Consider the following 25014-nt stretch of genomic DNA (forward strand, 5'->3'; position numbering starts at 1 on the left):
AAACGTAATGATATCTCCCTACTTCCCCAGTAGAAAAGAATTTTCATAACTCATTCATAGTCCATTGAATAAACACTAAGATTCACTGCTGGCTGTTAATTATCCTCTACAAAGACCTGGTTATTGTGCTCAATCTTAGTAAAGGCGCAGTTGTTATTGTAGTGTACATAGAGAGAATGGTACCTAAGGGAGAGGGAAGGCAATATGCTTGTGCAGAATTTTAACAAGAGGAGCTGTGTTGCACAGAAGGGATTCATAGGGTGGGATTTTGATATAATGTACTTCAGGAAATGAAGCTTTTTTGAAAGACAAAAACCTTGCTGTGACTCTGCATACATGATATCACTAAGTATTTGAAAGACACCAGACAGCAAAAAATTACTCGTTATTAACAGGAATTTCTAAGATGATTTTGAATGAAGGGGTAGAAGGGAGGAACTGGTCAGTCCATAATCATATCAAGGCAGGTGTATGCAAGAGGCTCATTCATCTCCCTGGGGTTTTTGAGGAGCACTTGGAGGCAACCAGTCAAAGGCTGCAACCCGCTTCCCCCACACCAGCACAGCAAGGCACAGGGACCTTACATGGGACTTTTCCCCGCAGGTTCCAGTACAACGGCATGGTAAAGAGCACCAACTGGAATTGTCATCTGGGCTGGGTGCAATGCTGAGGCCACCAGGACTCATCAGACTTCAGAAGGGCTGGGAACAAAGGTGGCATGTCCCAGGTAGCCGCGTACTTCTGTGCTGAACTGTTGGAAGCGCTGCAGCTGGCATTTTGGCAGATCCAGGAGAGATCCACTGGAGGTGCTGTTTTGATGGAGTGAGTTCTTTCCCAGCTGTCCTCTGTCTGGCAGGAGGAGGCAAAGCCATGTGATATTTGGGTTGCCAAAATTGTTGCTTTTGATATGAAGTAGGGTGGTGGTTCTAGGCTCATGTGGGAGGACTAGGCCAGCTGAGAGGCAGCACAGCAGTTGAAAGGAAGTCAGCCTCTGTCTCTATTGCTTTTCCTCATTCCTACTGTATGCCTCTCTTCTCCTTTGTTGTGCAGGGACAAGTGCAGAGCTCAGGTGTCTGTGCTGCTTGTTCCAAATGTGCATGTCAAAAGAGAGAAAAAACGTGTAGCTTCTGGTGAAAATACTGAGAACAAGAAAACAGAATAAACAAAGCTAAAAAAAGGAGAAGTAAAACTTCTATAAATATCAAGCATAGCTAGGGATGAAGGGAACAGAATGAAGAAGATATGGGAAGTGAAGCAAGAATTTTGGGGTGAGAAGTAAGAAACCACGAGACATCACAGCTTGATCCACTGATGGGCAGACTTGCTGAGACACTAGCTGGCAAGGACACAGCTCTGTTGAGCTGCCCTTCCCTGCACAGCCAGTTGAATATGAGTCTTGGTAGAGCAGGTGATGGATGGACGTCTGTGCTTGAACAGAATGGGGCGCTTTCTTCTACAGTCTCTCATGGCTAACCCAATATAGCAGTGTGATGGTTTTGACTGGGATAGAGTTAATTCTTTGTAGAGGCTTGTATAATGCTGTGCTTTAGAATTTTGGTGAAAATAGTGGTGGTAACAGCAATGTTTTTAGTTGTTGCAGAGCAGTGCTTACACAGAGCAAGGACTTTTCTGCTTCTTGCCAGCGAGGGAGCTGGGGGTTCACCAGGAGCTGGGAGGGGACATGGCCAGGACAGGTGAGCCAGAATGGACCGAAATGATACTCTATTTCATATGGCATCATGCTCAGCACTAAAAGGTGGGGTAAAGAAGGAGGAAGGGGGGGGACATTTGGAGCACAAGAAACCATTAATGTGTGATGAGCCCTGCTTTCCTGTGAGTGGTTGAACACCTGCCTGCCGGTGGGAAGTGGCAACTGAATTCCTGGTTTTGCTTTGCTTGTGTGTGTGGCTTTTACTTTACCTAGTAAACTGTCTTTGTCTCAGCTCATGAGTTCTCACGCTTTACCTTTGTGATTCTTTCCCCCATCCCACACAGGGAGAGTGAGCGAGGGGCAGGGTGGTGCTCAGCAGCCTGCCGGGGCTAAACCACAACAAGCAGGTAAGAAAGCAACACCAGAAGACCCCGTTCACTTGGGAGGTACTTGGATCGTGGACTTGTATTGAAAGGGAAAGTCCTACCTAGCCTTTCCCCCAGAATCCCAAACGTGGTCTGTTGTAACAGTGAAATAGATTAATTTTACCTTCTGCTCAATTGTTAGCACTACATTTAGCATTAAATCCGTGCTCACTTTTGAGAGAGACTGGTTTCCTTTGCACTCCTTGCTGTTGGTAAGACTAGTATTGGTCAAGGATCAGAGGCTTCTGACTTAACAGCAGCTAGAAACAGTTCACTAGTAAGAGTCTAGACAGAGTGATAACATTATGTTTCTTTCTTTTAAGTTCTTAAAAACAAGCTGAGAGACACCCACTGCTGGATGACCAGCAGGAGTTGTAGAGTCTCTCTCTCATGGTGAACCCATTTGCTTTAAATCTGATGTTTGCTGCTCAAATGGTGTACGTGAACAAGCAGGATCTCAGTGCATTTCCACTCTCCACAGCCTGGGAAACTCACATTAAGACCATTCTCTCTGTAGTCTTCTTGTTAACATAATTCTTTTTTGTTTTGTGGCTCACCCCTGGCTTAAAAGGAAAGTCTGTAAATATTGTCAGGATTTTAAGTGTTACTACAAACTGCATACTATTCTAATAGTTGCTTACAAAGTTCTTCTATATTTGGGAGCAATTTGTAAGTATCACATCTGTAAAATTTTTAATGTTTAATATTAAAATATCTTGAGAGGATTTTAAAGATTTTCTCTCTCTGTTGTTTTTTGTGATCAGTCAGAAAATACTTTTCATGCGCCTTCTGCCTCTGATTTTCTTGACCCACAGCTGCTGTCCTCCAGTTTTAATAAATGCGTACTGCACCTCCAGGGAGCTTACTTGGAGCACAAGCGGAAAAATAACCCTTAGCAAAATTCTATGAGAGACGTGTTGTGCTCCATCTGTAAAGGGGAACAAAATGTAAACTAAGGTTATTCTTCAGCTCCTGCTGGGGAGTAAGACTTGCCTTGACTAGATTTGCCTTCTAGGAACAGTGTCAGTGTGGAAGAATGCTGGCTCTTCCCACTTCCTCAATTTTCAGATGGCATTTGTTAGCCTTATAGTGAAAGAATACTAAAATGAATACGTAAAACTTGTAAGATGGCAGTGATCAGCTGGCCAACATTGAAAGGATGGATTTATATTCATATCTCAGCAGTGCAATCGTGGTAATGTTCAGGTGCTTGGGCAGAGCAATGAAATGGATTGAGGGCTGGGGCTCTGACCAGAGAAGTGGTGATAGTTTGCCTTCCCTCCTCCTCTCCATTTTTTCCTTCGTTCAACCAAGCAGCATGAGCACCTATTGCCACAGAATCACCCATGGGGGAAGTAGGCCAGAGACCAGATACAAGTGGAAAAGAAATGAGAGAGGGAGAGTTATCCCTCCTACTTTGACAGTACTGGGGTCTAAAACATCTATACATTGTAAGCAATGAATAAGTTTTTTGCTTGTTTTGTTTTGTTTTTTAAATTTGTGTGAAGTAAACTAAGATGGCTTTTAGATGAAGAGCTGTCACAAAATGGCAGCCTACTTCCTGGAATGGGAAGGGGAGCTTACACAGTGTGTGTGTGTAAAAAGTAGTGGGAGGGAGGACTTTATCCTTCTCCTATTCATCCCTAACAGTTTCCTGGGAGCCTTTCCTGTTGGAAGATGTCCCATAAGCCTTGAAAATTGTTTTCTTGTGCTTCCTGGGTGAGGGAGCATGTGTGACATCTGTGGCACAGCCTTGCAGCGGGGCCTGCTGTGTGCCAGAGTAGGACAAGGCAGAACAGCGAGGGCCCAGTGACCCTTCATGGCTGTGTGTGGAGCCCTAATGGGAAGGGATGGGGCAGGAGGAGAGCCAGCAATGCTATTTTTTGCATCACAGAGATATTAATACTGTGGGAAGCCATTTCTGTGACTGCCAGATATCACAACAGCTGGAGCAGCAACTGGAAGAGTCTGGACAAGGGGATTTTATATTGTTGTTGTGGTCATTGTTAATATCTCCCTGTTATTTATTAACAATGATTCTGTCAAGTGCCCCTTCCTTTAGGCAAATGGGTATGCAAGCAGCCCTACCGGTGGCTGTGTACATGCGTGAGGATCTGGTTGTATCTTGTAAACCCACTCAGAGGAGTAAAGTGAAGGCTTATATGGCCACCAAGTCAGGCTGTGGGGGAATTTTGATTTAATTGTGTGTCATATATGGTAACAGGTATCATTGTATTTTTCAGCTTTGCTTTTCCCAACAATTTTAGATACCTCATGCGGGGAAAGTAGTATCTTTTAAAGAATACGTTCTATATTTGGTACTGATTTGAGGCACAAGTGTGTCTAAAGGAAAAAGGCTTTTCAAGTGGCATGCTGCTGGCTCAAAGGTTCCTCAACAAACTCTGCCGGGCTCTGCCTCTGAGCTGGGCTGCCCTCTCACCAGCCTGAGCCTTGAGGGATCAGTTCGGGAACTGCTTGACACTCTGCACAATATTCTTCAATGGCCTCTTTCTTCTCTGGAAGAAAGATATAGGAAAATGTCAGAGAGAATTAACAACTTGGATGGGCAAGGACTGAAAACTGTACAGAGATGACTGAGAGAGGAGCACTGTCCCACAAGGAAACAGTTATTAGTACTGCACAGGTGGACTTAAATTTTTTTGTTGTAGTGTTTTGTTTTAAAATACAGCAAAACCTTAAATTAAAAAAAAAAAAAAGTGGAGAAACAAGTTCTGAATGGGCTCTAATCTCCAGCTGGTATTTTGGCAATAGCACTAATAGGCAAAATGTTGAGAATGGCTTCTCTTAAAATCCCAGCTGAAAAGCTTGTTTGAATATTATGCCCAGGGCTGTAATGATACACTTCCTATGCACAAGTGTCTGAGAAACTGCCCAAACCAGGGAGCCTGGGCCTGGTGGCAGCTCTGTGGTGGCCTTTGCAGGTTTCCCCCTTCAGATCATAGAATCACAGAATGGTTTGGGTTGGAAGGGACCTTAAAGACCATCTAATTTCAGCCCCCCTGATATGGGTAGGGACGCCTTCTGCTAGACAAAGTTGCTCAAAGTCTCATCTAACCTGGCCCTAAACACCTCCAGAGGTGGGGCATCTACACCTTCTCTGGGCATCTTGTTCCAGTGCCTCACCACCTAAGGGGACACTGAGTTGCTGCTGGATTTGGAGCTGCTCCCACTCCACCTGTGAGCTGGAGAATCCACATTAATGCTTCAAGTTGTTTGGGAACTGCAGAGCTACAGGTGGGTGGTACAGGCAGAGCCTGGATCGGCAGCATAAATTTGCAAATTGTGAATGCATATGCACGTGGAAAATCTACAACAGGATGGAAAAATGTTTTCCAAAGAACAGAATGGAGCAGTGAATAAATAATTAGGCTCTTACTCAAACCAGAGGACAAGGAAAAACATTGTTCTGTTTTTCTTCTTTGAGGTGGTAAGGTGGTCACCTGTTTCTGCCATGAGTCTCAGTGTATAGCCTCTGGCAAGGGTCTCAGTACTCTTGCACATCAGATTCATGTCTGTGAAATGGGGATAGTTTCTCTCATGATTAACAGAGACTTCAGGCGGAGAACATCCTCAGCTGACTGAAGTGCTTATGGAGCAGTACTGGAGGCAATGCTCCCATTCCTATAACGGGCATCACTGAATTAGATAAGCCACAAGCAAGGATTTAAAACAGTTTTGGAACTGAATAGCATTTGTATCCAACAAAGACCAAATGTTTTCTATTGGGAGATAAGGATATTTTGTTTCTCACAGTGTAAACATGAAAATATTTGCCTTTGTAGATTAGCGGCAGCAATGAAAATATTTTCCATAGTCACCAGTTGGGAGTTCTCAGACTCTGTTGATAGATCTGAAATGGTTTGATATAGACTGTGACTGGGAGTTTAATTAAATGCTAGATACGGGGCAGGCTGAGGCCTTTTCACTCAGGATACAGCAGGTAATGTTCCCAGTGAAGTCTCTTCTGTGCTTACAGTCATGGCATTGATGACCTGTGTATCAAATGTGGGCAAACGGTAGATGAATCGATGAGAAAATGAGAGAAATGAGTATTAGCTCCCATCTGCATTGGCTGACACTTGGTTTTGATGCCTGAGTGGCTGGCTCTCTGGCCCTGTGGGAAATCATTAACATATTTTAATTCTTATTGATTTCTATTTGGCAAAAGTAATATCCAACTCACAGCTTTTACAGAAGCCAAACTGTGTGTCTTTATACTGACTTTGACAAATAAATTACTTTTTTCCCACAGAAAGCCCAGAGGCAGAATACAAAGTTTTACAGATCATTTGGAAACTGCTTTTTTTTTCTTTTTTTTTTCCCTGTGGCCATTAGAGACCTGTTTCCCAGCATGCCTATTACATTGCCTGAAAATCACGTGAATAAGAAAATGTTTCCTAATGAAAACCACTTCCCAGCTGAAAGCACGCAGTGAATCACAGACCTGCGAGTATCTGGGTCCCAACTCAGAAATCAAGTGCGTGTTTAACCTTTAGTCCAGGCAGAGCCATACTGCCCTGGGGCTTTAACTCCCTAGGGAACAGTGAATAAGACTAAGGCAGCCTTCTCATTCTTGCACAGAATTAACTTGCAGATTTAATCGACCTGTTTTATTGCACATATTTATGTTGAATTGTCCTGCTATAGGAATTATCATTCATCCGGGAATATAATGGCTCCAATGACTAACTTCAGTGTCACATAACAAAAAAATAAGAACACCACTGAATTTCTAAGACTTTGTGGTACTGTTTCCTTACAGTAGTTAAAATGTTCTTACAGTTCTGTTAAAATGAAAGTCAGTTTGTTAAATATTTACTTATTCAACAAACATGCTGTTCCGACTTTATATATCTTTAAGTAATGAATGACAGACCATAAAAAGGCAGTTACTTGTCTCAGTTAATTTAGGTTAGTTTAGGAAAAACAGGAATTGACAACTATAACATACTGAAGAGAATGAATGTTTATTTTCCCATAAAATTGCAAAACGTAGCTAGTTTATTAGACTGTACCTTAATTTTATTGCTCCAAGTCTTGGACATTCTTATTAGGGTCATTATTACTCTCTTAGCAACAAAAGGTTACAAAAAATAATTTAAAATATCTCAGGCTTAACCTCACACATTGTGTGAAGCAGCAATAATAATAAAAATGCCACACAAATCCCTTTGTCACCCTGAGATGAGAATGGGCACTTGTTTTTCTTGGAGTTAACCTTTTTGGGAAGAAGAAGGAAATAGCAGGATTTGGCTGCTGAATTCTTTCATTATCTCTCCTTCCTTTGTGTGGGGTATGAAGGACTGAATCAGAGCACTGCTAGATATGGCTACAGGCATCCAAGGGAGTCTATGCACATTGATTTCTTGAGCACCTACGAGCAAGATTGCTGATCTTGAGAGCCAGGTTTCCTTGCTACACAGCATTAAGAAGAATAAAAAGTTCCTGGATGATATTTTTAGAGATGTGAACGTGCCTAGCAAAGGAGGGACTGAAGTGTGCAGTGCAGAAGAGAGTTAGAGATGAAAGATCAGTTACTGTGACTAGAACATAAAAAGGAAGGCAGTCATCCAGAAGAGATTGTGAACGTTGGAGTAAAATAATTTGCCCCTGGATGTACGACTGATAGGTGATAAACATGCAACTCTGGGATAAAGTAAACAAGCTTTGTCAAACATGCTCCAGCTATGGATGGAGAGGAAATGTGACCAAGACACAAACACTGCAGTTAGTAAGCATCATCTGGAAAACAATGTGTTCATTGGTACATTACGCAGTACAGTTTGGAACCTCTTTTGCTTTCAGTTTTCCACTGGCATCCAAGTGAGAGGAGATTTCAGATGTTTGATAACAGTCCTGAGTGGAGCTGCCACCTGACTCATCACTGCGGTCAGCCCTGGACTCCAGGAATGCAAAAAGCAAGTCCCTGCGCTTTGCTTAAATAATGGTGCTGGCATCCACATCTCCTGCAGCACAGCCCAGATGAGGGCACTGTGCTGCACTGGCAGGAGACAGCAGTCCAGAGAAGCCTGACTTTCTCTAAGTGTGGCATCTCCATAGACACCACAGCTGCACTGCAGAAAAATGGGAAAAGTCAGAAGACCTGAGCCTTGTATCCCTCAGACAAACTTTTGAGAGTGGATAGACACTGGGACATCAGTGATGAGACAGGTTAAAATGTGGGATAAAGGCATTTTAACAGCATTGGCTCTTGCTGATTTAAGACCAAAGTCCTGGATGCCAGGGATTAGAACTTTTCTCTAGTCTCCAGGATCCAAGAACCTGAAGATGTTTTGTCTTTGTCTAGCGTGCTGCATGCAGATCACTGAGGCTCTGGTGAGAACATCCCAGGACATCTTAGAAAATAAATTCTGGTCCTTTTATCTTGTGTTTCATTGAATTAGATTTCAGGAATTGGTATGAAAAAAAAAAAAAGATATATTCTTCCCCAAAGTTTAAGCAGAAATGTGTTATGTCATCTTCAGAGCTGGACAACAATGGAGTAGAAATCCAACATACACCAGTAGTCCTGTGAGCTACAGATCTGATGGAGCTTGGCTTCCCTTGGGTGATCTCTTATTTGGATTCTCCTAGGTCTAGCAGGCTAGAGGCTCCGATTGCAGCTTTTCCTGTGGGTGGGTATTCATTACATCTTTCATCTTTCCAGCTTTCCTGGTGTTTAATAAGGGTTTAACTCAAGCTGCAGTGGGTCTTGTCTCCTTTACTTAGCAGCCTGTTTTCACAAAATGTATAAGAATGTACCATTTTAGATCCTTTTATTGCTCTGTCAGATGTGGTTAAAATTGGCTACTGTTTGTTCTTGTTCCCCCTCTTTCTCTTGCATAACGTGCAAGTATGTACACGCACATATGTGTGTACGCAGGCGCGCACACAGATTTATTAAAGCTATGAAGAGATAATAATCTCCAAAAAACTTTTAATTTCTGTAGGAATCCAGGCTAGGAGGAAAAAAAAAAAGTGCTGTAATTTTTTTTTTCTTTGAAAGAAGAAAAGCAGGAAGGTGGTTTGTTGTTTTTTGGCGGCAGATAAAATATTCAATTACCCCTCTGTTTAAATTGTGTGCATTGCTGAAAATCTGGCCCTACTGTAGCAAAGTAAAAGATGTACTGGAATTCTTGTCCTGGAATTGCATGCTGATGCTTATGCAGGGCACGCAGACTTAGCCTTCAGTGCTTGAGTGGTCCTGCTGAGACTGGAGGAATGCACAGGGAACTTAGGCTTGCAGTGCAATCCTGTCTCTGTTAAATCTTTTGGACTTTTGCCATGGAAAGGAAGGCATTTTACCCTTCGCTTGTAAGTAATTAAGATGATAGTGGGGTTTCTGAATTTTCCAACTTTGTGAAACAAACTAATAGCAATGATCCACTTCAATAATTCAAATATTAATTGACACACGAGAGAGAAACAATACAGTAAAAATAATTAACTTTTGTTAATTAATTTTTAGAAATAGGAAGGACACCTGCGGCAAAGCACAGACATTAGTGGGTGTCATTAGATTGGGAAGGCTGTGTAGTAATTCTGAAACAAAAATGGGTCAAGAGGACCAAGAGTGATTTGCAGCATGGTCTGAGAAGTTGTGTGCACTATGCGATTGCTAGTGAGCTGCAAAAAAGGCAGTGAAGATGAACATTTTTTAAGGTGTTTATAGAAGCCAGAGGTTAATTAACAGTCAAAAATATATACAGTGTTTTATATCAGCACCATCAGTGTGTTAATTATCGTTTTCAAATCTCAAATGTCTCTCTTTCAGACTTACGCTGAAATATTGGCAATTCTTTTACTACAGTGTTTCTTGGATAAATTTTAGTAAGTATCTATTTTTTTTCCTGAAAAGTTTCTTCTATGACTAGAACTGGAATTTCAAATCTCACCCAGGTTTCTTCTCTTCCTTGGTATTTGTGATGTAATTCTCCTTGTCTGTGGTATTGCGGGGAAAAAAAGGCAAACATAACTGTTACCATTGTTTTGTCCAAATTTTAAATATTGACTTTTCTGCAGTGTAAAAACAGAAAAACCTGCAGTGAACCTTGAAACTTTCCACCTCCTCTTTAGAAGTTACTAAGTTAAAGGCACAAACCTAATTTGTTCCATTACTCTTGATGCTTATGTCTACTTCTAATGAAATTACGCTTGTAGCAAAAACCACAAAGGTTTTATATGCCACTGTGGACAGGCCAGAAAGAAAGCTAAACCTTGGGGGTTCCTTGCAAATGAGCAAGAGCAGATCAGGCACCGTGGGGAGCATCCAAGCCAAGCAGTCTGGTGATGGCATGGGCTGCATGCAGTCTCCCAGGGCCAGCTAAAACAAAATGCTGGGAACTGCTGGGTGTTCAGGTCATTCCTGCCCCAGACCCTTCCTGGAGAAGGTTTTCCTGTCACACATGGCCCTGAGCCCTCTTCTAGAAGTGACTGTCCACAACTTTTCTTTCAAAGATCCAGTTTTGTTGTTACTGTTTTGTTGTCGTTGTTTTTTAAGAAACCAAAACCAACCCCTCCCTCACTGAAAGCTATGAAAGCGTTTAGAGCTGTTACCCAGGTTTATCAATCCCCTTTGCATACAAAATTTGCATTCAATCCCTCACCGTTCAGACCACTTTAACCCCCTGGCCTTGAGGCTGCTGGAGCAGGGGCTACTCTCCAACAGCCTTGATACCTGCTGCTTGCCAGCACGAGCCGGGATGTGGTTGGGACTGTAGCCCCAAGCTTCTTTCTTCTAGGCGGAGCCACAGAGTCCTGCCTGATCTTGCTCTGGCAACTACAATTCAGATTGAGATTCCTAAAAATGTCACTTAATCCTTCTAAAAATATTTCCTTTCAAAGCACATAATTCCTGCTATTAAGTTTTCAAATTTTCAGTAAACATATGTGCATATATATAATTTGCCAGTCTCTTTCGTTTCCACAATGGCCTAATTTTCTGCTATCAGTATTATTAAAAGTAAAATGCCAAATTGGAAGACAGACAGAATTATGCTAGACAAGAAGTACATAATACTTTTTTTTTCTTTCAGGTGAAAGAAAAAAAATATCTTTTTTTCTTTTTATCTATGTATCTACTTATTTATTTCTGTTCCAACCTTCTGACAGGCTATGGAGAAAGATCCTTAGACACCATATTACCAATTCTGCAAGTCATGGTTATGGAATTTTCCTCTGAACAGTTTTTCTAACCTTACCTAAAGCATCCTATGTTTTTATTTATTTATTTAAATTATTTATTTAATTCACTTATGTCTGTCGTGATGACCTTGGAGGATAGGAATTACGCATAAACAAGCAGGATAATGGCAGGGCCCAAGTGTAGTGAGTTTTAGGAAGCTTGAAAAATGTGACATATTTCTCATTTAAGTGAGGTGAAATAAGAGTTCTTTCCTCTCTCCAGTGACATTACCTGCCAAATGACAAGTTTTTAGCTTTGTGTGCCTATCTGCTTTTTCCTGCCACCTCTCTCCAAATGGGCAGATTAATTTGGTTCCTCTTTGAAAGAAACAAATTTTGTTAAAATATACTTACTTAGATGGACTAAGTTGCCAATTGAATAAAAACCACCCAAATTTTACAGAGTAGATATAACTAACATACTCTTTATTTACAGGTACACACAAATAAAAACAAGACAATACAATTAATGGGGAAAAACAACCACACATGCATAGCACATTGAAATTCTTCTCCTGTCTTAGTCACACAGTTTAACACTGGAAATTAAAAACAGCAGGATTAGTTTTCGCTAGCATCTTATTAAGGACAGATCCTGTTTACCAGTCAAATATTAAAAGATATCCTCATGGAATTTGACAACTGGGAGAATATACAAAAACAGTATCACCCAGTGAGTTACAGCTATAATGAAGGAGGAAGAATTTCTGACTAAAAGGCAACATGACTTTTTTTGTCCTAATTGCTTAAAAAAAAATTTGTAAATAAAATGACTAGGCTAGAAACAATGTTCTTGATGACTGTCCTCATACACTGGCATGTGTAGAGCTTGGACAGACTTTCTGTTGGCCCCATTCTTTGAAGATCTGTCATCGGTGTTGGTGAAGAGTCATGGCCTTTAGATTTGTTTGTGGACTGGTTGGTTAAGCTACTTATTCACAGGTTCTTCCTCTTCTGTGGCTAGGCTGTATGTCTCAGACCTCCAGTTCAGTGCAGAAAGAGTCTGGGCCTGGTGTATTACTGCTGTGAACTGTACTGTTCACTAGATGACTAGGCCTTTCGTTGTCCCATGAACTGCTCCCACTGGATGTGAGCAGATCAGTGGAATCAAATGTCTCCCCTGCTAACAGCTGGACCCAAGTACTGGAGATTTCTTTGACCTTTATAAAGTGGAGGTGCTTAATGGAGACATTCAGGCAGAAACTAGTATTTTGAAAACAGAAAAACTGCTTGTCTAAAATCCAGTTCCATCTTTAATGAATATTATTTGTCCTTTATATGGTTACAGCTGGATACTATCACACTTGCACAGCGGACTACACGGTCTTTGATATTCATGGCAGCCATACAGAACCACAGGGCTTTTCAAGTGCTCTTGAGTACTGTTTGTGCTCCTCTAGAGGCTAAAAATCCTGGGCTACTGACAGACACTTCACATAAACATAGCCAAAAGCAAGTTCCTGAGCAGTCTGGCAAGCTTGACACCCTGAACTAATCTGCTTTTTGCTGCTGAAGAGAGTCCTACCTCTACTCATTTGCTCCCACCCATGGAGCCCTGTCTACTGTAGTTTGACTCAATTTAGCTTGCAATGTGGGAAGCAGTATTTTTGCAGGCTTGATTTTGTGGCCTATCTGTAAATTGATTAAATTATGGCGAGGTCAGTGAGCTGTTAAGTTGGCTCAGCTTCTTCTGGTCAAACCACACCTACTGCTCATGCCTGCTCCGGCCTTGCAAAATTTGTGCTCTTGTAGCCACTCATCACGGGACAGGGAGGTGCTTTCTGGGGGCTGATGATACAATCCCAGCCAACACCTTTCTCTGACCATTGCTGCTTCCTTGCTGATTTTACACCATGCAAGGAATCATTTCTCTGTTGGTATCTGAAGGGTTGAACTCAGTCATGCAACTACCTCCAACTACCACATGCTGACTCAAGAAACCTCTCAAGTCAACCTGCCAGTCCTTCCTGCTGCCTTAGGTAAAGATCTCCCAATCTTCTTAAGCAAATGGATCCATATGCGACAGAAATTCAGGGCAATGTCTAGGAATAGTAGCTAAATCTTTCTTCTGGGTTGCCAAGACTTCAAAAAAAATTTGTTTTGAAGAGGAAAGCCAAAATTCTGGATGTAGTTGGATTCTAGGAAGTTTAATAAGCGAGTCAGAACCTTGTCAGTATTTTTTTTTTCTCTGTAGAAACACACAAACGTTTGGTTTAAAAAGCAAAACGTGGTCCTACAGATTCTACTGCAATTTTTACCCAGGTGACTGAATTCAAAGAAGGTACCTCACATTCAGAGGATACTTCCTCTGATTCATTGTTTTTTTGTGTGTGTCATAGTTGCTTTTTCAGGCATGCAATTTAGATATTCTGCTTGTTGCCCCTTCAGTAAAGGCTGTGTTTTTTTGAACTGAATCCCTAATGATTACTCAACCTCATTTTAAATCCCAGGCTTTCAAACTAAAACAACCTGAGCCCCAGTTCTCCCAGTGGTGCAGAATACACCACACCAGCATGCATTCCTGTGCGTCTTGTCCAGTTGCATTCTAGGCTTCAGTATGAAAAAAACACCACTTTACAGAGGAACAGAGCAACACGGATGTGAAAACTGATCTTGACCACATACCAGCAATTGTTAAATAATATGCTCCTTAAAAAAATGCAGGGTCACTGGTAGAAGGGACTACTAAACCCAAAAATAATGTACTGTACGTAACTCAGCAGTTTCAAAGGAGTGTACAGACAGAAAAGACATTTCCTTGGTGGAAGTTGTCTTAGATGGTGCACTTCCTTCTGAATTTGTACAACTCAAAGATTTAAACCAACGAGATCTAATTAAGTGGTCAAATGCAACACTAAGCTTACAGGTGAATGACAGGAGAGGTGTTAGAGTTCTTTCCAATTTGCATCTTACTTGATCTTTCAAAACCTTCCCTGAGGTTTCATCAGAATCGGGTAGGCATCGTTCCTCTCCTGAACTCTGCTGCTACTTACAGCAAGGGCTGTATCTCAGTTCTGAAATAGGTGCATTTTTGAATCTGTTGGCTATTCTCATTATTTATAGGCCAGTGTTGCTTTCTCTAGATCTACATGGCTCAAACTACAACATACCTTTTCAGCAAATAGATTGGGAATTCATCACAGGGCCTGCAGTTTATCACTAGCAGCCTAGAAAGAGGTGGTGAGGGCTTGAAGAGGCAAGGCTGTTTAATAATAAACTGGTCATGGTTAGTTTATTCAGATCACATACTGATGCAGTACATCTGGTGGGTAATCTCAAGAAAGAGGAAACAATGGCTCCTCTAATTGGGCATGGAGCTCAGTCTCTGTGGGGATATCAGGTCAGCGCTAATTCAGCAAGACCACCACCTAACTGAGCTTTCACACACTATGGATATGATCACCTCCCTGATACATCCAGGATTTTCCTGGTGAATGTTTTGATTCTTGTACATTGATAAACACAAAGCTACAAATAATGTCTCGTCTCCTTTTTTCCTTGATTTTTTTTCTTGTGTTCTTTATCTCCACTGTAAAGTTGTAAATCAAAACTTTTATCATCTTCATTTAACGTTTCTGCTTCTTTTTGTAATAGTGTACCTACTTTTTTTTTTTGGTAATAACATACCTAGTTAAGTTTTTTTTTTCCAAATTTATTGTGATTTATCTTATTCTCTTTTTAATACTTGTAACTATTCTATTATGTTTCACTTTTCTTTCTTTATCTGCATTTAGTAATACCATGACCATGTCCCCTAATTTTAGGTACTGGACTAGAAAACATTGGTCTTCAACTGGTGTTGTGAAGCCTGTTTACACATCTGAGTTTTATTGTGCTAAAAAAACTCTTAATAAATAAAAACAATCCCAATACAGGTATTTCAAATTCTTCTGTCCTAAAGCACTGCAATTATGCCACAGGTCCGCAGTCAGATCCATACAGCTAAACTGCCAGATCAGCAACGTCTCATGGAAGAAGTCATAGAGCTCTCCACATATATCCAACTGCAGTAGAAATTGAAATCTACGTCCTAGACAACATCCTCTTTCTAAAGCAAAACGCCACGCTAATATTCAGCAATACCCTGCTAATTAGAAAGGCCCAATTTTTTAATATCATTCCCAGCATATGAACAGGAAATTACTTCCCTTACACATCAAACTTTAAATTAACTATTTCCTAGGTTATCGGAAGTCCAAAGCCATCTGTAATAGTTTTTGTTCCAGGATGACAGGGTATCACTAACAACGTCTGATAAAAACAGAAATTTTTAGATACTACAGTGGTCTTATGCAGCATGTAATCTTCCATTTTCATCATCCCCTAACTTGCTCATGTGTATATACTGACTCATCCTTAAATGTTGTGGATTCTAGCTTTTACTGGCTAAAAGTTATTTCTGACATTATGTCAAAATAAATGTGACTTGTGTTCTTAGTGAAAGCTTTTCGTTCTTAGAGTTCTGATATTAAAATAAAAATTACGAATTGCAAAAAGCTTCCTCTCTTTTATGGATGTGCTATTTAACTCGCCAACAACTGATTCTAAAGTAGACTCACAAAGACTATGTAAACATACAGTCAGTTCAAAATGAAGTGTTTTTTTTAATACCCTGGGGAAAAAAAAGGAGTTTGACAAATAGTTTGGAAACTGATTTGCAATTTACTATTAAAAGTCATCTGATGGCACTCGCAATTTACTTGCAAAATACATATGCCAAAAGTCAGACTGCACATGACACAGTAAGAGCAATCTTATGCTGATGGTGCAGATGCTGCAGTCTTCCTCCATTCTAACTTCCTAATATTAAATTCACATTTTTCACAGTGCATTTTTCGTGTTCTCTGACAGTTTCTGGGCTAAGTAATGCTGGGCGATTACTGCAAGGTCGTAGGGATGGACTGATTAAGAATAAATGTTCATTTTCTGTTCAGAGAATATGCTGAAAATCCTGACCACGTTCCTGGCTTTCATAGTTAGTCAGGAGGGCTTTCTGGGTAGCCTGTAGGTTCAGCTATAAAGCACAAATACGGACAGATGAAAACATGCTCACTGGATCTTCTAAGTGATTCTCAGCAATAATCACTTTTTTAAAGGAAAGTAGGCTTGAGTTCTTCAGTCTGATGCTTTTCAACCTTGTTCATGGACTCCCTGGAACTCTATATGAAAGGTAGAGCTCATTTATTGGAGGTGTCTAAAAGCTTGGGGTCACGCTCACTGCACAGGCCAGGCGGTGCTGTATCATGCTGCACCTGCACCTGGAAGCGAAGAAAGGCCGCGCTGAAGCCGTCCAGCTTCACAGGAAGCCTTCGCGAGCTGTGGTGTAACAAACAGGCCCTACTAATCATCATTCCTGCATCATCGTACACTTTGAACTTATTTCCTGTCACAGTTTAGCAACCCGAGTTACTAGTTTCCTTTCTGTTGTGTAACATGAGCGACCAACTGCTGCCGCTGAGGAGAATCTCATCAATTCCCCTTAATATGACTAAAAAAGGCCTGTCTGCCTAAAAAAGGCCCGTTTGCCTGAGCGCTCGGTGCCGAGGCGCGGCGCCGTGCTCCTGCCAGCAGGCCGTGACCGGCGGCCTGATCCCGGCCGGGGCCGGCTCGGCCCAAGCAGCTTTGGGGATTTAGCCCGCCGCGGCCAGCGCCTTACGCAACGGCGCCGGCCCGGCCACGGCCCCGGGCTGCCGCTGCCCCGCCGGCCCGGCCCCGGGGCCCCCCGCCAGGCTCCCCGGGGACGCGGCGCCGACATCTTAGGGCCGGGCCGGGGCGAGCGGCCCCGAGGGGCCCCCCGCCGGGGCCGCCTCGGGGCAGCCAGGGGGCGGCCGCGGCCCTGCGGTGCCCCCCTCGGCGCGGGCCGGGGCCGGTGCCGAGCCCCCCGCGGGGCCGGGGGCAGCGCGGCGGCGGGCGGCCGGAGCCCGGCGGCGGCGTCGGGCGCCGCTCATTGTTCCTCGGCCGAGCCCCGGCAAACAGGAAGCCGCCTCGGCGCGAGGCGCCCCCCCCGCCCCCGGCGGGTGAGTGGCAGGCCGGGCGGCCGGTGCGAGCGGCGGCGGCGGCGGGGCGCAGCCAATGAGCGCGCGCGGCCGGGCGTAGGCGGGAGTTCCGGGCTGGCAGGCGGGCGGGCGGGCGGCGGTGTCGGCCGGGCCCCCTCTCCCGCTGCAAGCCCCACCTTTCGGCTTTCCCGCACCGTCAATCAAAATAGGAAAAAAAAACCCCGGAGTAAGGCTCGGGCCGCCGCCGCCGCTTCAGCCCGTGAGCACAATAAGCATGTCCCCGGCGGCGGCCGCCTAGCCCCAGCCGGCGGGGCCTGCGTGCGAGCCAGCCAGCCCGCCCGCCTCCCTCCCGCGCAGCCCGCCAGCCAGCCAGCCGGCCGCTCGCACCCGCACCATGACCGGTACGTACGCACCGCCCGAGCCGCCCCGCGGGGCTCCCCGCTCCTGCTCCGGCCCTGCGCGTCCCCCGCTCCGGCCCCGGAGCCGTCCGTGCGGTAGCGAGGCGAGAGCGGCACTGAGAGCGGCAGCAGGAGGAGCAGGGGGAGGAGGGAGAAGAGGGGCAGGGGCAGCAGCACGGGGAGGAGGAGGAGGAGGAGGAGGAGGGCTCCGTGCGGGAGGGCGGGGGGAGCGCTGGGGTTAGGGGGGGGAGAGGAGGGAGGGAGGGAGGGAAGGAGAGGGAGGGAGGAGGGAGGGAGGGAGGGGGTGATCGCTCCCGTCAGTGACTCTCCCCTCCCCCTCCCCGCTGCGCCCGCAGCTCCCGAGAAGCCCGTGAAACAAGAGGAAATGGCTGCCTTGGACGTGGACAGCAGCAGCCACGGCGAGTATCTCCAGCACGGCAACGGCGCCGCCTCGGCCTCCGCCGGCGCGGCCGCCCCCCAGGTAAGCGCAGGCCCGGCCGGGCCGCACCCCCCCCGGCCCCCCCCCCCCTCCCCGGTGACACGTCGGGAGCGGGTGCGGGAGCCGGTGCCGCCGCCGCCGCTTCCTGTGTGCGCGCCTGCGAGGAGCCCGGCCGCCGTCCCGCACTAACCGCCACCCACTTTCTCTCCCTGAACCCGCCCCTTGTGGGTAGGACGCTCAGCCGTCACCGCTCGCTCTGCTGGCGGCCACCTGCAGCAAGATCGGCCCGCCGTCGCCGGAGGAGGATGAGGCCGCCGCCGCCGCCTCTCACTCTGCCGGAGCGGTGAGTGCCCGCCCCGCCGCTCTCGCACGGCCTGCCGGGGGGAGAGACAGCACAGCCAGCCAGCCCGCCCGCCCGGGGGGAGGGACGGGACACACGGCACTGCCCGCCCGGGGGGAGGGACGATAGCAGGGCCGACCTGCCAGGAGAGGGGTCCCCGGGCTCCCCTGCCTCTCCAGGAGGAGCCGGGCTCCCGGGAGGAGGCGGGAGCCTGGCTCCCCCCTCCCCCGCCGCCGGCAGCGGCGCCTCCGTTTACTTTCAAAACCGGGGGCAGGCGGGAAATTCGCCCTCCCCCGGCCCTGGCACCGCGGCGGCTCGCCCGGCGGGGCCGGAGGCGCCTCACCTCCACCTGGGCGCACCCCCGGCGGCCGGCGGCCCGGGACGGCGCGGCCGGGCGGGAGCACAAAATGAAGGCTGCCTCGCCGGGAAGGATGTAGTGCGAAGTAAAATGGCTGTTAGAAACCGAGCGCGGCGGCGGAAAGCTGCTTCCTGTGTCGACGCTGGGTTTTCCAGACGCAGTCGCCACGCGGTCTCTGCTACCGCGGGCTGAATTTCTGTCCTTATCTCCCGGGTGCCGTCTGCTCCGAAAGGAGCCCCGATGACCTTGGGACCTTGCGTGATGAGATGGATCTTGCACGCTAGAAATTTATTCCTGTAGAGGCTAGTTTAACCATCTCCATAACAAAAGCCTCCTATCTTCCTCGATCAGTTGACCTAATCTCTTCTTTTGGCTTATGCTCATAAAGCGAGCAGAGATGGGGCGTTTAAAAATAAATGGTATCTAAAAATACGGGTATATAAAAAGGGCGGATCCAGAATGCCTTTAAAAATGACGTGACAAGGTCTTTTTGGCCTTACTACTTGGGAAATCACGTATACTACCTCCTTTTAACAAACAGGGTTTTAAAACAAGAAACAAAGCTCTTTTTTCCTGTTTTCTTTTTTTCTTTTTCTTCTAAAGCAAGTCTGCTGTTTTTTAAAATTTGCTGTACAAAAGCCTTCTATGTTTCTAGGGTTCTGGAAATTGGAGAAAAAAAATCTGCGTAGCAGATTGGCACTGCCAGACTTTTCTTTTTTTTTTTTTTTACAAATGTCAGAATGTTAATGGTAACGTTAAACTTACTAAACACTCAAGTGCTAAACTTTAACATATTGTATGTTCATCTGTATATTTCAGCTTCCTTTTCCCTTCAGGTAAAGGAAGAATGTAAAAATAGTTGTCTGAGGTCATGCGGTATATTGCAGCCTAAGAACAGAACTTGAAAATATATTAAAATTCTTCCCCCGTTTCAACTGCACTTTCTGCTGAGCATGTTTATGTTCTTAAGCTCTAGTCTTTTAAAAGTCTTTGTAGATATTGTTAAGTGTCTACTGCCTCTAAAACTTGTTTCATAATACCAGATGCTTACGGTGCTGAAAAGTGGGATGTCGGATCTGTCTCTTGCGTAAACACACACATCAAAAAATGAATGATGCTTAAATGATGGTTTGCTTTCCTATATCCATCTCAAGGTGGTTCTCATTATAAAGCTAGAAATGTGCATCTTGAGAATGGGTTGACTGTTCAGCATGAGCAGTGGTCTGAATGGGTGCTGGAGTGCTAGTACAGGACAAGACAAATAGTTCCTAATAGTTCAAAATGGGCAAATAGGTTTTGAAAAGTCACATTTTTACTTCTCTTAGGCTGATGTGTGAGGGGCTCTTCAGGGCAAGGCAGAAACAATTTATGAGAGGCCAAAACCTTGGTTAAAACAAAATACTAATAGAGGTTTACTCACTGTTCTGCATACATGCAGATAGGCCTCTCCAACATATCTGCCATGAGTTAGGTTATACAATTCTGGTAATTTTTTTCTGCTGCAACGTTGCTCTTGAATGATTCAGAATGTTTTGGATGGAATCTAAATATAAATTGGAGGAGATGTCTATGGTAGCTGAACTAGACACTGGAGTTAATTAAGATGACCTTGATTAAGGGAGGGGAGGGAGGGAGGGAGGGGAGGGAAGTCCCTGAAACGTGTTCCTTGTGAAAAAGAATGACAAAAGAGTTTTGATGAAATACAGATTTTCCTGATCCCTGGAATGCATCTTGCTGGGGAGTGGGAGAAGGAGGGAGGAGCTAAAAAGGCTTAAATTGTAGACGCCTCGTAAGTCATAGGGAAAATGAAGTCTATATGCGGGGATGCAGTCGTATTGTCTTTGTGGGGTTTCTGGTGTTCTTCCCTTTCCCAGGCTTACAGATGAATCAGTTTGATACATGTGTATGGGTGGTGGGGCTTAGCTTAGCAGCTGGGAGGAGATCCTTTCCCAAAGTTTTCCACACCTGGATTGTGGTCCAGACTGCTGAAGGTCTGGTAGGATTCTCAAGCCATGTAAATGGATAGTTGAAGATAAGCATTTGCTTATTTGCTTAAGTAGGCATTTGCTTTTAGAGGCACTTGAAGAGCTTTTATGTATAAGGATAGCAGTGCTGCGTTTGAGGGTAGTTTTGTTAACGCTTTACTGACATTCGCTTGGTAGGAAATGGCAGGGTTGGAGCCAGTATGCTGGACTAGGCAGTTACTGCACACTGCTTTCCTGGCTGAAATGGTATGCTGCAGCTGCTCCCCAAGAGACCAGGAGAATGATTTAAAAGCAACAGCAACAACAAAACTCCCATAGGAATGTGGGGAATATCGTATGTCTGGGATTTGGGAAAGAGCCGGAGCAAATGTGGTTGTGTTTGCTGTGATCTAGTTGGCCCTGCCGTGAGCCTGGGGGTTGGACCAGATGACATTCAGAGGTCCTCTCCAACCGAAATTATTCTATGTTTGCGTCTGAATCCGGGCCTGCTGTTGGAGCAGACACCACTTTTACAGCACTGAAAGGATTAGCATGGAAATAAAAAGACTAACGAAAGTGGCAACTGCTTGGTGTGGAAAGCAAGTGAAGAAGATAGGAGAGGGCTTAGCTCCGTTGACTACCTTCCATCCCGCTGGCAGGGAACTAACTGCAAAGGCTGTCTCTAGTTCACAAGGTTTTCAGCTTGGTCTAGGATTCTGATTAGGGCTATATTTGCGTTTGCATGACAAGCATATTAGCAAGCATTACTGTTGATCTTGTCATTGTATGTTGATGGAGACTGCAGTCTTTCAACTTAGGCTTTTCCACTGTGATTTGTCCTGCCTACGACCATCTGACCCTGGTGCTTTGTGTTCTGCCTGCTTGGTTTTCATTTAAATGTAGATGGCCTTGAGTTTGTGGCCTGCTTACCTGAGAATCTTTTCCTCCATTGCATACTGCTGTATCCATGCTTTGTTCAAACGCTCGCCATAGACACTTCCCCTTGAATACTGCTGACTACTGGTGCGTACAAAAGTCTTGCTGGGATGGTACGCCCTACTGCCTGACCCAGAGTGACAGCTCATGTATCCTGACCTCTATGGCTGCCTCTCTCTCCCTTGGGAATTTGAAGTCTGAGAAGCTTTAATTTGGGTATTGCTTTTTCCCTGTTTATCATTGACTAATAGTTCTACTTAAACGTTCATATTTAGGATTCTTTTTCATTTAGTTATAAATAATCTAGTTTCATTCCAGTTCAAACATCTGCAAAGATTTTAGCGTTAGGGGAAAAGGAGAAGCAATGTAGAAGACGGCAGAGCCGTGCATAGAGGAGAAAACGAAAGAGGAAACATTCTAAAATTTCAGTCTAAGCCTTGGTCATGTACAAAGCTGAGATGGTAACCAGGTGTGTGTGTGCTCCAATTTCATTGCGATGCAAAACAAAAGATACTACCAGGCTCCCAGGGGTCATTCTTACGGTTGTGCCGGGCATGGCTGGGATAGGTGAGGATAGAGTGCAAGACTGATGGGAGCGTGGGGTGGGAGGGCTGGAAGGCCCAAGAATTAAGAAAAGTGGCAGGCTGGCTGAGAAAGCCATTGACTCTGACAGCTGCCAAAAAATGGGAGCTGTCGGAGTTGACTGCCCCAGTTGCGGTAGGTAGTTGCAAACAGTGCATTGCAGGCTGCACTTATTCCTCAGTTTTAAAAAGAAAAAAGGGTGGGGAGTGATTAATAGGTACTGTTGCTTACCAGCAAGATGTTAAAAACATTTGTAGAGGTTAATAATTAGCAATGTGGGGAAGATGAGTGTCATTTCTGGGCTGTAGACAAAGCATTTGTTTGCATATTTTACAAATAAAGGTTAGAGTGTTACAAGACTGCTTTGGCGTATCTTCAGCTTTAGAATTGAGTATCAGTGATTCACAGAATTTAATGAAAATGTGTAAGTCCAGTTTATTGATGCCTCGGAACACTACTTTAACCATTTGAGAAGCAGCTGGCTTAATCTCATTCTAGATGGAAATAGCGATAGCGCTGGTAGGATAGAGAAACACGAGGGTCTTTCAAATTCTGTATTTTGCAGTAGGCAAAAATACAGATGAGCGCCATGCATCAGTTATCCATACCTCTCAGTTCTCTGGCCTATATCATGGTTTTGAGGAAGCTCCAAGTTATCTTGATGTCCGTTTTCTCCTTTATGGATGATAATACAGCTTCCTGAAGCTATGTTTCTGGAGGTGAACAGATGCACTGGAATGTGTTTATCCACTATAGGAAATCTACCTGGGATTGTCCAGCCTCTGTTTTATGCTCTTGCAAACAGAGAAGTTTCAGGTAGAAAGAGTGCCTAACCATTTTGGCCCTAACCATTTTTTCCCCTTATTGCTGCCTGGAAGCTCATCCTTTAAAATGTTCTTTGATCTTCCTCTTCCAGTTACATCTTCCTAGTCCTCGGTCAGAACCAAGCGTAGGAGTTCCTCTTCTAGTGCTTTAAGGATGTTTGTCGAATTTGGTTTTATTCTTCCCTATGGTATTAGAGAAAGTATATTAAAAAAAAACACCAAACATTTCCATGTTTAAAAACAAAATGAAAAAAAGTTCTGACTCTTAGACAAATTCAGGAAGAGTGAGATTTCACATAAATGTTTCATAGAACAGTTGAAGCTAGAAAGGACTTCTGGAGATCATCTGGTCCACCCCCTTGCTCAAAGTAGGTCAGTGGGAGCAGGCTGCTCAGGACTATGTGCAGTAGTTTTTGAGTATCTCCAAGGATGGAGACTTTACAACCTCTCTGGGAAACCTTTGACAGTGTTTAAATTACCCTTAATGCTAAAAAAAAAAAAAAGGGGGGGGGGGGGGGGAAAAGAAAAAGTCTTCTCTCATATTTACAAAGATTTCCTTGCATTCCAATTTTGCCTGTCACCTCTTGTCCTGCCACTGGGTGTCACTGAGAAGAACGTGGCTCTCATCTTTTTTGTAGCCTCCCATCAGATATTTATAAACATTGCTAAGACATCCTCCCCACCCCCAAAGTGTTCTCTTTGAATCACTAAAGAGTCTCAGCTCTCTCATCCGGTCTTTGTACATGAGTCTCTTCGTACATCAGATACTCCAGTCTCTAAATCATCCTTGTTGCCCCTTTGCTGGACTTGTACCAGTATGTCCATTCCTTGCTTGCACTGGGGAGTAAAGAACTGGACACAGCACTCCAGATGTGACCTCACCAGCGTTGACAGATTACCTCCCACAACTTGCTGGCCATGCGCTTCCTAATGAAGGTGCTCTCGGCCTTCTTTGCTGCAAAGGTACGTTGCTGCCTCATGATGAATGTGTCCACCAGGATCCCTGTGTCTTTTCCTGCAAAGCTGCTTTTCAGCCATTTGGCCCACAGCCTGTCCTGGTGCGTGTATAAGTTATTCCTCCCCAGGTGCAGGACATCGCATTTCTGTTTGTTGAACTTCTTTAGGTTCCTGCCAGCCCAATTTTCCATCCTGTTGAGGTCCCACTGAATGGCAGCAGAACCATCACATATGTCAGCCACCTTATTGGTTTGCTATTAACTGCCAACTTGCCAAAGGTGCACTCTGTCTGATCACCTAGGTAACTGGTGAAAAAGTTAAACAATCTTGGCCCCAGTGTTGACCCACTGGGGTACAGTGACTGGCCCCCAGCTGGACTTTGTGCTGCTGCTTGCAACCCTTTGAGCCCAGCAATGCAGCAAGTTTTCAGTGCACCCCACTGCACGGTTATCTAGGCTGTACTTCATCAGTTTGGCTGTGAGGATGTCACGGTGGGCAGGAAGCTGTGTCAATAGCCTACCTACAGTAGCTGTAAAGAATATCCACTCAAAACCTCATCTACCAAGCCAGTCATCTCGCTGTAGAAGTCTGTCAGGTTAGTTAATTAAGCATCATTTCCCCTTTGTAAGTCCAGGCTGACTGCTTCTGATCACCTTCTTCTTGATGTGTTTGGAAGCGGTTTCCAATTTGCACCGTTGCCTTCCCAGAGGTCAAGTTGAGGCTGACTGGCCCCAGGTCCTCTTTCTTAACCATCTTGATGATCTGGTAGAGCTTTCAGCACCTAGGTGAAGGCATGAGGAAAATGAGCAGAAGTTTACATTAAATTGTTCAAAATTCTAGTTTGGCATGCAGTTACAAAGCATCTAATACATATATAGAGGTTAATAATTAATAAATGAAGTTACATGCAGTCTGGTTAAAAATGCCTACTGCAGCTTTC

The 25014-nt window shown here is 44.7% G+C and overlaps 1 protein-coding gene and 1 long non-coding RNA gene across 4 annotated transcripts in view; both read left to right on the top strand.

Moving 5' to 3' along the window:
• Nucleotides 1-3456: 3456 nt before the first annotated feature.
• On the top strand, nucleotides 3457-15896 carry LOC121072444. The gene is made up of 3 exons (XR_005821213.1): nucleotides 3457-3527; nucleotides 9872-9927; nucleotides 15201-15896. It is a non-coding gene; the product is annotated as an uncharacterized LOC121072444 (long non-coding RNA).
• A 1479-nt stretch (nucleotides 15897-17375) lies between these two features.
• The window catches only part of SP3 (Sp3 transcription factor), a 36918-nt gene continuing 29279 nt past the window's right edge, over nucleotides 17376-25014 (top strand). For 2 of the 3 annotated variants that reach the window (XM_040562038.1, XM_040562039.1), the window contains exons 1-3: nucleotides 17378-17677; nucleotides 18031-18155; nucleotides 18346-18456. In XM_040562038.1, coding sequence (XP_040417972.1) covers nucleotides 17671-17677; nucleotides 18031-18155; nucleotides 18346-18456 — 243 coding nt within the window. In that variant the 5' untranslated portion in view covers nucleotides 17378-17670. Of the gene's footprint in view, nucleotides 17678-18030; nucleotides 18156-18345; nucleotides 18457-25014 lie in introns of all 3 variants that reach the window. The other variant, XM_040562036.1, reaches the window with a different exon arrangement.

The sequence above is a fragment of the Cygnus olor genome, chromosome 6 (assembly GCF_009769625.2).
Source record: "Cygnus olor isolate bCygOlo1 chromosome 6, bCygOlo1.pri.v2, whole genome shotgun sequence".
In the NCBI taxonomy this organism is placed as follows: Eukaryota; Metazoa; Chordata; class Aves; order Anseriformes; family Anatidae; genus Cygnus; species Cygnus olor.